The sequence below is a fragment of the Urocampus carinirostris genome, chromosome 8 (assembly GCF_059441175.1).
Source record: "Urocampus carinirostris isolate Australia breed hairy pipefish chromosome 8, RoL_Ucar_1.0, whole genome shotgun sequence".
NCBI classification, from domain to species: domain Eukaryota; kingdom Metazoa; phylum Chordata; class Actinopteri; order Syngnathiformes; family Syngnathidae; genus Urocampus; species Urocampus carinirostris.
The window spans coordinates 37,631,588-37,644,415 of NC_142356.1; the positions used below are offsets into that span (position 1 = coordinate 37,631,588).

The window sequence follows — 12,828 nt, forward strand, 5'->3', positions numbered from 1 at the left end:
TCAACAGTGGCAGTTTTACCAGGGTGGTGGAGTGGTAGAAGAAGGTTCTGTTGAGTGGCAGATAGTACAAATGAACGCCGAATAACACCCTGGTATACAGGCATACACGCACGCATGCACACCTATACACACACATACTCGTACACACTTTATGTCCATGTTTAATTGTAACCATTTCTTGGGAGGTTAATTCGGCTAAAAAAGAGGTTAAAGATACAAACTACAAGTAGAGCTCTATTAAAAGGTTGGCACCTCAAATTAGTGACTTGTTTTTCGTACAACTCTTTGTTTAAAGAGCATTGAAGGTGTAAAATACAGCAATTGATGTCATGTAGATTGTTTATATCCAATGCTACTCAACCTACTTCAAAATCATTGTGGACAGCATTGTCTGGAGCAAAGCAGGCGGAGAACATCTTAAGTCCTGCTACTAATCATCATTCTACAGTTAAAAGCACATTTTTGTAGATAAAAGGAACATGGCATTCTGCAGAATGGCTCAGTCAACAAGTGGAACATGTTCTCTGGTAACAAAATGTGCTTTGTGTTTTTCTATTTTTTTTGTTATTGTTTTCTTCTTTTATGTTAAATATGTTACTCAACAGTATACCTACATATTTTGGCATCGGCTCGCTACAGTTTAACTGTACGGGTCAGGTGTATCGACATTTCGTTCTGTGTGCATGGTTACAAAGAATGACAATAAAAGTAAATTCTATCCTATTCTATTATATATTATGTACTGTAGACATACATATTATGTACTGTATAGGTACACATTTAAGATCCTTCTTTTCAAAATTGAGCGGTTGTCCTTGACTTATTTAGGTTATGTTTATCAGTCAAGAAAGGCCTGGCACTCACCACTGGTAAGACTTTGTAGGTTTCCATACAAGCATAAATACTCTATTTAGCCTGGTGAGCAGTTTTATCAAGTGCAGGATGATTAAACACTGCAGCTTTCAGAAGCAGAGTATCACTACATCATATTGAAAAGCAACCTCAGACACAATAATAATAATCATTTGCCCAGTTTGCTTTAAGTGCAATGTACATTGTTTCCTGAGATATGTTATTTTTGCACCGTGAAGAATTACGTCACATGCACAATTCTAGAGTATTAAGCAACTCACCCAGGCTGACAAGTGTGCGCGCCACCCACAGTACATCAGCAACCAGCGCTGGAAGGATGAGAGAATTGCTCACAAAATTCCCATACTTCTTCTGGAAAGGGTCCATCATTGTCACATACTTGTTCTCTCGCATGGGCTTTGCGAAAAAAAAGCCACCTGCAAGACAAAGCAAAGCATCAATGCAAAATAAACGTGTAGTTTTATCTACCTTTTATGTTCAGCACTCTCATTGGTGTATCTGATAACGAATTAGACTTAACATTTATTATATCGTTCAATCTTTCTCCATTCTCTTAGATTCATTTTTAGAACCGTGGGGAAAATCGCATGAGAACGTGATCGAATGTAATGCCTTTTTGTATGTAATCTGTATCACTTGTAGACAGGTTACATTCTGACGCCCTCACCACCACAACATGGGTTCTATTCCCAATGCGTACAATGTTTTGTGATTTTAACAAGCGATGTTATTGTACTGATCAACCATTGCATATATACAGTAGTCTACAATAAACCCTAGTGTAGAATGGCTGTATGCATTTCCAATTTACCAACCGTATTGTCCGTATATAGGGCTACTTTCTAATTAAATGAAATGATCTGCATTTATACAGCCCTTTTCAAGTCAATGACTTCCCAAAACGCTTTACAATATGCTCCACATTTCCCAATAGCGGCCTTGCAGCCATGTAAGGCGCTAACCTGCTTATTGGGGGTATTAGGAGTTCAGTGTCTTACCCAAGGACACTTCGACATGTAACACGGCCGAGCCGGGATTCGAACAAGACGAGCGCTCTACCTCCTGAGCTACTGCCGCCCTATTGCCAATTTGGGGTTTTACGTGCACCTTTTAGTCCGCAAAATACAGTAATACAAAATTGTAATCAGAGAGTTTAAGGGAATAATGACAGTAAAATAAGTGACAAAACAAGCCATCTCCAAGGATAATTAGCTGAGCATGGGAACTTCAGTCAATACCAGCCTTGAACAGTGAAGGGCATTTCATATTTCCTGATTTCGTATAACCCTCACAAAGGGATGACATTGGCTTAGTATGTTTGTCGGGTCACCTGTTCGAAATGTTTCTGTGTACGTGTATTGCTGAGCGATTAGAGGTCTCTGCTTCAAGTCATCACTTTGCACCTGTTGCCTCATATTACCAATCCTTAACTGATTTCTCACGTCCTTATTTTTAGCCTGAGCGACACTTTTATAGTTTTGTGCGAGAGTCATAGCAAATGTCTGGCAAATTCAATAGTCAAAATCATTGTCATTGGTTTTAAACCTTACAAAAATCAAGCTGTCTGGGGACTTTCTTTTTAAGTGAATTGTTCATCATATTGCAAAACATTTAAGATTGTAATGAATCCCAAAGTGACCAATGTGATGCTGTAATTCCCTCCACCCCAAACGGTTACGCAAAAAAATAAACATGCAGCTCGAGTTCCATTTACATCGGGGAGTATAGTGGTTGCATAATGTGCAACAGGACATACTGCTGTCAGCTTCTAATTTTATTGCCATTTCCTACCGCTTGCTGGCATCAATTTCAAAGCCCTTTGGAATTTTTGGACACGACATGGCCTTCTATAATCTGGTCTAGCCACAAATACATTAGTTATATAAAAAGGGAATGTTCATCAGTTCTTTACATTACATTTTCTGGTACAAGTATTACTCACCCAGGAAAAATGTAACAACATAAGGGACTGGCATAAGAGCCCACACTGCCCCTAACGTTGGATTGTATGTGGCTTCAGCTATACCGAGGATAAATCCCCCTCCAACCCATGTAGCTGCAAAAGAATGATTTTTTGTTTAATTGACAGTAATTTTTTACTTCATATAGAAAAGAAGGCAAGGCTTTACCAGTCAGAGTAAAGCATCCAACGAGCAAATTGATGTTACGTCCAGCAAGTAGCGTGATCTCCATTCCATCTCCAGTACACTTTTTCTCCTCCTTACGGGAACGCATGGAAGCCCAAATACCTGTCCCCAGGATTAGCACATAGAAGCCTCCCATCACCACCAGACCCGGCACGTTCAGTGTCATGATTGCCAATTTGTCGATCTGTGGGTAAGGAAAAGCATATAAAAAAACAAAAACTAATTGGGTTAGCTCAACATATTGTTTTGTTTCGAAACATGTCTTCATTTTATGTAAAGAAAATACTGTCGGAGAAAAGGAGTTGTTAGGTCAACAGCAATCCATCTTTAAGTGTGAAGAAATAGGTTCATTTATTTTCATAAGAATACATATAGGAATGGGGTATGGTTAAAATCAGGAATATGGGGATGGGATTAAAAAGCAAGATTACCCTTTGAATCGGGCAAACAAGAAACAGAGGTGGCGGCCTAATAACCATTTACATCATTTACATACAGTCAATTGGGTCCTGAAGTCCCAACCTCGCCCTACTGTTAGATGCCCTACCTTTTGACCCCAAATGCATAGAATTTTAACAATATTAAAATGTGAAAATTAAAAACAGTACCAAATAGGTTCAGCGATGTCACAATAATTATTGAAAAACACTCAATTGTAAAATACGAGTTTTTAAGCATATAACTTAACACTATACTTCGATAAGTTTAAATAATATTGCTGTTAAGCCTGACTCAAGTTACAGCTACCAATGGAATGTATGGGCATTTAAATGTGCCAAAATGTTTGTCAAGGGAAGGGACTGAAGAATACAAGCCCAGGGGAGTATGTATTGTGTATGTATGTGCCTGTGTTTGGACAAAAGCGAGTGTTTACACAGGAAAGGAATGGACGAGGTACTGGGACACTTGCTGGCAACGAGCCTAAACATCCTACACCCAAATGTGTTTAATGACATATTGTTTCACAAATCAATGATTGTTGACCAGAAAACTATTATTACATTCATTCATTTATGCTTGATGGCTTGTTTGATAAAAATACGGATATTGTCCTTGTTTTAAAGCCAATAACACAACTCTAGACATGTGTACATCAAATGTACTTTCCTCTGCAAAAAATACTGATATTCTTAAATAGATATAATGGATGTTCTGTTCTCTGTGAAGTGTTAGGCCATTTCAGGTTTAATATATGATATGACAATAATATGATTAAGGTGGAAATAAATATAGAAGATATGTGGAAATAAAGCATTAGGTTACAAATGATGTCACGCTTCAGCAAGCCTTAATTCTCGCAATTACTAGCAGGATATGACCTCATTAGTCAGTAGCGCAGATTATTTCACTATAGCATTCATATTTTACAGACACGCAATGGAAAGCTTGTTGAAAACAGTTTGAACGTTTCAGCCCAATCGTTTTCAATTAGTGTCCTGTCGATTCACAAATCCGCTAAGCCAGTTTACTCATTTATTAATTAATGGCAGCTGTAGAGACTGGTGGTAGTTAGACATGGCAAAATTCAATAAGAATTGAGGAAAAAAAAACATTCCATTGCCCTAGAACTTGAGAATACCATCAAGATGATCTATGATGCCATTGATCGACCCACCAAAAAGATGACATTGATACTAAGATGGCATTGATACACTTGATAATCTAATGCTAGTTACAAAGCTTGAAAACATATGAACTGGATCCAAAGCTACCTTGAAAACAATGTTACTTGGAATGGCTATCCATCAAAAAGACAAATGATTAAATCCGGTGTACCTCAGGGATCGGTTTTGACACAATGCTGTTTTAATTATATATTGATGACATATGATATGTAACAAAGATGCTTGAAAATAACAATCATTTAGAAAAAAACTAAGAATTATTAAATCTACAGTCATGGCTTAATACAAATAAACTAACTTGGAATTGAACCATAAGAAAATACATACTATTTGCTCTAGACACAGTCAATAAAAACTGAGTGGAAGGTATTTTTCCTGATCAAAATTGACCCGGTAAATGTTAAAGTTTAAATAAAAACCCTATGATTTTAGGATGCCGAAATATTTATATCATGTGGCATGCGTTAAAAAATATCGAGACAGATGACTTTGTACATTATGTATCGTTCACTCGTTCTGCTGAATATGGGGCAATAACTCCCTCACAAGTCTGCATCTGTTCGTACTACTACTCAAAAAAGCAATAAGAACAATCTCCAAACCTAAAAAAGAGCACATACACATTCTCTTAATAGAAACCGAACTAATAAAGTTATACGACTTGTTTGAATATAAAACCGCTGAAAATTAACGGTTTTCTAGAGATTTTACAATGCAATTTAAAACAAAAAACAACAACAAAAAGCAAGGTATAATACAAAATAAACTAACATAGTGAAGAAAAGAGTGAGAACAACTTTTCGGGTACTTACAATCAAATTAAAAGCAAAAGACAATGACAAAGCTATTTACCCTTCCCACATTCAAAAAGCAATACAAAATAAATCCGATCGACTCAAGGTGACGTCAATGAATTACATTAGATATGCTCAGTCACAGTGACCCAAGCATTTGAAAGATGTTTTAGTAAATGTCTGGGAACCAAGGTCACGTTTTATCTTGGTTCGCAATATTTACTGAGTTGCCCCAGTGAAACTTCCAACTTCCAAAGACAATAAAAGACACATTGCAATTCATAAGATGCTAATTGTTCACTAGTTATGGAATATTTCTCATGGGCGTTTTGTGCAATTGATGAATGTATACGACCAGAAAGGTTAAAACAAAGCCAGATTCTAGCCGTGAGGCACTTATGTCAATATATGTGCTTGACAGGCCTAGACAAGAACACAAGGTCTTCCGGTTCTTCTGGTTGCAAAAGAATGGAGAGAGAAATGAAGAAAAAAAGAATGTTAAGAAAGACAAGAGCGGAAAAATACAAGTGTGATGTGGAACTAATCAAATGGATTTATTTTCTGGATTAATTTGATCGTAACAATGTGTTGTGAAACTACACGCCTATATTTGATTTGTATAGATATCTGCAGTTAAATGTTGTTTGCATCATAAATAAACCTTGTAAATGTGTCAAAGTGATTTGAATTGGTTTTCCTATTAATCAAAGGTGATGTTGTATTTTAAGACTGCAATATTTTCATATTGTTTTGAATGCAATAATGTGAAAAGTGTAAAGGCAGTTGACAGAATGGGAACAAGGTATTTTTTTTTTGTCACATAACAGCAACAGATTTGGGTAAAACACAAAATTATTAATAATCATCACTAAGTGAATGAGCATGTAATGGACATAAAGACAGTACCTTTTATTCTGCCAGTTGCTTTATATGGGTTAAGATGCACATTTTTATTTTTCTGAAGGGAGCCATTTAATTTGAGATATTCTTAACTTAATACAATTTTGTTAAAAATAAATGGAAACATTTGCGCTAAGAATATCTGTAAAAATTCTATCTACCATTTTTACACCAAATTAAAAGTTTTATTGTGCCAGACGCTAGATTGAAATTTTCCATACCACTAAGATTACTTACTTAACAATAGTCAATTATAAAGTTATATTGTAATTTCATTGCCAACAATTTTGCAAATGTCATAAACTCATTCAGTGCCAGACATTTCTCTCAAATAATTATTTTTAAAGGGACACTAAGTAATATTTGACCACTATATGCCACAGTATTGTGAACTCCAACCGAAAACAAGTATTACAAAGCAGTAATAAGAATACAAACTACAGAGATACAAAGTGACCAAACCGGACAATTTTTTTCCTCATTTTGCCCAGCGTTTTACAAGGTTTTTGATTTTCTTTTGGGGGGGTACACGTAGCATCAATATGGTGGACAAACATGTCAGCTCCCTCTAGGTGGGGCTCATATTATGTAAAATCAATACAAATTTCTCGACCTACGAGCACTTTAAAAATGCACGTTTATGTGATCGTTCATGTATTTTTATTTTTACTTTCAAATCAAAATTGCTCTTTTGTAATGAAACGCAATTTTTCTTTACCTCTAGGAGCCGCGAAATAAAACACTATGTCCCTATAAGGATTCTTTGAAGTGGTAGCCACTTTTTTTAGCTTGTGACTACCACTTATGGCGCAACTCCTAACTGCAGGCTCAGTGCCAAACACGTGCAAGCGCTGTTTTGCACCACCCTTCAAGACTGCATGGAACGAAATGCCCTCTTTTTTTAATCATCTAAGGTTTCTAGTTCCTGATTATAGGGCAATCATAAGATGGCAACTCATCTGGACATGATACTCTTAAAGGCCAGATATTAGTAATTATCCAATCCTATTTAAACTGTGTAGCAGAGGTGATGGTAGAATATGCAATGCCGTTTGAAAACCTCGAATGCAAAATGGATATGAGGAAACCCTACTCATGCCTGGAATGAGTTGTATAGGTTCAGGAAAGTTAGAATTCCCCGTAGTACGCTTAACATTTCCATTAGATCGTAAAATGCATACATGAGCCTAGAGTTTCTGTCGTACAGAAGACTCTATCTTCTTTAGAACATGCCGTACTCTATCACTGCATTAACATCTACCTTCAATTTTGATACATTCGAATGGAAGAATACACAAACATGATCTTGACGTTGTTTGCTAGCATTTTAGAATGTGGTTTATTGAAATTCATACACAGTAACATTTAGACTGTAAGTGTTGTTTTGGAAAGCCTCTTTCTTGTATGTGTGGCAAATATTTCACGTGTTAGTGAAGCTTGGATTCCCTCATGGGTATTGGACCGATTTGGACGTTAAGGGGTGGTAGGACTCCCCTTATACGTCTTCCTCCCTCACGACATACTCTTAACACGTGAAACTGGACAGCGATTATGCATCATCTGCTATTTCTCAGGGAGACTGGACAGTCTCATGTTACATTCTTGTTGAAATGATATTGTAGATCAGGGGTCTTAGACACGCGCAAGACAATATTGAGAGGCCCTTGCTTTACATGTAAGTTTAATTTCAAAGATTTTGATATTATGTTATGTTCGAGTTGAACTGAAGCTTAAAGGACAGTGGATAAATAAATAAATAACTTCCGGCGAGTTTCTGCATTTGAGACATGGAGTGTGAAGCATGTTCAAACTGCTTGACCACAACTTGCCTGTATCTCCCTCATACGTCAAAAGTTGTTACGATAAATTGTTTTGGAAGAAGCCAAAAACTTAAGTCTGAAAACATACATTAGAATCTAAAACATAATAGTTCAATTTTTGACTGACATATGGAGTTGTTCCATATTGTTTGCTCTGTTTCTTATTAATTCTCAATATATTTTTTATGGTTAATGGTCTGCAATTATATAGCGCTTTCAAGTCAAAGAAGACCTCCCAAAGCGCTTTACAATTTGCTTCACACTTACCCATTCACACACACACTCACACACCAATAGCGGCCATGAAGCCATGCAAGGCGCCGACCTGCTTATTGGGGCATTTGGGATTCAGTGTCTTGCCCAGGGACACTTCGACATATAGCACGGAGGAGCCGGGAATCGAACTTGAGATCTCTTGATCCCAAGACGAGCGCTCTACCTCCTGAGCTATTGTTTTTTGTTACCCTTAGCAGCAAGATGATGGACAATCATGTTAGCTCCCTCTAGGTGAGTCTCATGTTACGTAAAATTATACAAATTATTCGACCTATATAAGTATTTTTAAAAATTGCACATTTATATGGTAACATGTATTTTTGCAATTTAAATCAAAATGGGTTTTTTAATGCAGAAAAAATGTACCCCCATGTGAAAGGCCCCCCATACATACGTGACTAAAATGACTTGTATCTATTTTTAGGAGAAATATAATAAAACAGCAAAGCACAGAAAATTTGCACTTAGTATAGAAGTTACTTTTGAGCAAGTGGAAAATATTTGCTTTGGCTAAATGACCAGATTTTCTTATCAATCGATTAACAAGTAAACAGGTTGCTGTTTTTGCAATTACCCAACAGTTCAAAACCGTAATCTTCTGAATACCACATGTGTTGAAAACGGTTATGTGCTTTATTGTAAAGCTTATTATGTTGTAATGAACTGTTAAATTCTCAACAGAATAAACCCAAGATGAAGATTCAAAAAATAAGATGTCATTTCACTAAAGTAAATATTTTCAACCTACTCTAAAGTTATTTCTATACACGGGGCAAATGCTCTGTGGTATACTGTCTTAATACATTCCCCCAAAAAAAGTTATTAAGTCGTTTTCGTAACGTTTGCGCGAGTGACATATGCAACTTTATTCGTTTTCAGCAAAAATCATGTGGCAAAATGCTTACTTCCTGAGATTGACATAAACGTGTGCATTGGTAATCAATTTGCATTTTACTCATGCGGTACTAAATATTAAAATTTGTTTAAAATCTTTGTTCAAGTTATCGAGAAAATTGAAAATTGATGGTTTGGATCATCATTCATGTGTGAGTAAATATGGGACAATACAGTAAAAGCGTATTATGAAATGAAATGATCTGCATTTATATAGCGCTTTTCAAGTCACTGACTTCCCAAAGCGCTTTACAATGTGCTTCACATTTCCCAATAGCGGCCTTGCAGCCATGTAAGGCGCTAACCTGCTTATTGGGGGTATTAGGGGTTCAGTGTCTTACCCAAGGACACTTCGACATGTTACACGGACGAGCCGGGATTCGAACTGGGATCCCTTGATCCCAAGACGAGCGCTCTACCTCCTGAGATTGATATTTAGCGAGCAGTGTAAATTATATTACTGTTGATTCCAAAAATATCTATATACTGTATTAGATAAGGATTATATTAGATTATCACATTATATATTATGTTTTCTTTTCAAAGTTGAGTTATTGCTAGCATCAGCCAAACATGACAATGGTCATTCACAGTACCAGTTACATTATAAATTGATTGATATTATGATCATTATCATTACTGTTAAAACGATCAGAATTATTATCATTATGGGTAGCAGTATAAATAATATTTAGTCATGTTTTCAAAAATGCATTTTCTGAGGCATTAAATGGCTTGACAAAGAATTGCAAATGGCGAATATTGTAGCCTAACAGTGTAAGTAAAGTCAAGTGTCATACTCTATTTACAATGGGATTACAGGAGTGATTACTGTGTATTACTACAAGTTAAACAAATGTCTTGCAATATTTGAATATACAAACGCAATATTCAATATTTTGCATAAACTTCCAAATTGTCAATAACAAGGTCTGACAAGTTGCCTTTTTCAATTGGAGTATTATCTATTAATGTAATTAACCCATGACACAAGGAGTATGCAGCTTAAACAACCATTTTGGAGTGAATTATGTGGTGTATCACAATGATAACACAGAAGTTGGGGGGCGTGGATCTATCCAAATATTAATATTATCGATACTGAGCAAGACTTGGACCGGATCAATACTGTTGTCTTAAATTTGATACGGCCTTCTTATTCAAACTATCACCAAAAGAAGTGGTTAGACAGTCATACGATTGGACAGTTTTTAAACTTTCCAATTTGATCCAATTGTGGTTACACTTTATTTGCACTACTGATTTTATTTTAAAAATTGTGTGCAATGAAAGGAACCATAATTTCCAGACCAGAAGGCGCACCTTCACAAATACACCCTTGTGAAAGTGTTTCTTCCATATATAAGGCATCAAACTATAAAGCGCATGAGATTAAAACAGAAGATAAAAAGGGGAATCTGGTTTCACAACTAAAATGAATAAATTAATCAATTAATGGTTAACATTTGCAAAAGTATTTTGTTGTAATTACGCATTTGCGAATGTATTTACCGTATTTCTGGCTCCACAGAGGCGGACTGAAAATTTTAGGGTTTTGGGTGTATTTTTGTTACATTGCCGCTTTTTTGGTTTGACTCTAATTTTGTTCGGAAAAAGCTGTTGAAATGAAATGATGATGTTGTATTTTATTTTACATACTGTTAAAGGGTTTTTACATTGTATTGTTTATACTTTTTGCACTGTGACTTCATTATCAAAATATTGTGCAATGTGTATAATAGTTGTCATGTTGACTTAAACTTTTATTTTTGTTGCATTGGCTCTCAAGACTTTTGTTATGAAGTAGTGATTTAAAAAAAAAAAACCTTTGGGCAGCTATAGCGTTATTATACCAAAACTCACAGGATCAGCCACTCCTACATAGTATGCAAAAGTTACACACCAAGTGACAAATAACACTCACAATGTTTTAAGCAAGGTTCAAGCCCAGAATTCCATACACAATGTTTGACTTCCCCTATTGACATTTAAATTTGTTGCATCAGAGGGCTAATTGTACCCTCCGGCAGCATTTGACTGACAGACAGCTGTTCGGCATTTATTTATTGCCAGTGTAACTAGAGTAACATTAAACATGAGGACGTTCTCTGTCTAAATAAGCCGTGTCCTCTGATATAGGCGCAGAAGTGTGACTTGGCAAAGTCCAGCTATTACTATCTATGAATACCTTCCTCCCTAGCCGCAAGTCTCCATTTCGTTGCCTCTCAGTACTTTTCCGCTGCACTTCTCCATCACCACGCCTGAGTTTGAGTGGATAGGTGGGGTTGAATTCATCCACTGTTAGAACCTATAAAAACTAACCCAATGCAAGTCTTTGGGGATGTGTGCACTGATTGCAAATTACTAAAAATACCGTGTTTAAGGGTGCAGGCAACTTTAAGGGCCCAAAATGTTGTGGACAAAAAAACTAGCGTTTGTGCAATAGTGTACAGAGATAGTGACGGAACACCATTGCTAAAGTATATAATCTTATTGATTTTTATGACATATTTTATGTAATTAATTCCCATAAATTATTGGTTGAGTCTATTACTGTACACTCGCTTAGAATTAGTAGAGACAGCTGTTGCGGTGGTACGACAATTAGTTTTAGAGCGAGGTAAACAAAATAATGTAATTAAATGCCATAATTACATTTACACTTGTGAGAAACAAGTTTTCATTCATGAATAGTCAGGCTTGACAAAAATAAAAAAAAGTTTTAGTTTAGACATTTAAAAAGTACAGTATTCTACAAACATATTAGAATTTCCCCCTCTATATCTGTTCGAAGCAGTGGAAAATTAACAATTCCTGTGTGGAAAAGGAAACAAAGCAGGGATGAAATGTATACCACCCTGGGATTAATGTGACCCCCCAACAGTATCACTGAATACAATTAAGAGCGCACATATAAGGCCGCAACAACTTTTTCTTCTAAGCCAACTATCACGCAGACAAAGAAAATACCTGGACATCTGCACTGCAAATGCGATTTAGTGGGGGAAAAAGAAATATACCTACCCAAAACGGGGGTAATGAACTTCTCAGGCCTTTGAGAAGATGGACACAATACTGTTCTACCAGGTCACGGAACACAGCAGATGATTGAGTCCGTCCAAACGCAGGAAGTAAGAAGCATTCAACGCACAAAATGCACTCAACGGGAAATGGTGGAACACGCTGTCCAGAAAACAGCAGAAAGATAGAAAAAATGCGATTAATGAAATGAAGTCAAACGTGGAGCAAGTGGTGTGGTGAGGTTTTGAGAAAATGGAGGTTCATTCATCAGAAGTACACGAGGGAAGTTGGAACTGTGGTCCAACGATACCCTGAATGGTCTTTTATAGCTCTCCGGGGGGGCGTAGTGAAGGGAGGGATTTGACCCACCAAGATCGGATTGGTGACTGCCCCCAGCAAGTCTCAAGAACGTTCGCTGTGAAAATGTATAATGACCCTGCTCACACGTGACGACAACGAGAGCCATATTACTCCTCTA

At 36.5% G+C, this 12,828-nt stretch overlaps 1 protein-coding gene across 2 annotated transcripts in view; it reads right to left on the reverse strand.

Moving 5' to 3' along the window:
* Positions 1 to 12,828, reverse strand: part of LOC148361803 (high affinity choline transporter 1-like) — a 35,291-nt gene that overhangs the window by 9,760 nt on the left and 12,703 nt on the right. Inside the window, exons 3-6 of one of the 2 annotated variants that reach the window (XM_088342590.1) lie at positions 12,354 to 12,512; positions 3,003 to 3,204; positions 2,816 to 2,929; positions 1,134 to 1,289 (exon numbers count right to left, since the gene is read on the reverse strand). In XM_088342590.1, coding sequence (XP_088198716.1) covers positions 1,134 to 1,289; positions 2,816 to 2,929; positions 3,003 to 3,186 — 454 coding nt within the window. In that variant the 5' untranslated portion in view covers positions 3,187 to 3,204; positions 12,354 to 12,512. The remainder of the gene's footprint in view (positions 1 to 1,133; positions 1,290 to 2,815; positions 2,930 to 3,002; positions 3,205 to 12,353; positions 12,513 to 12,828) is intronic. The other variant, XM_088342591.1, reaches the window with a different exon arrangement.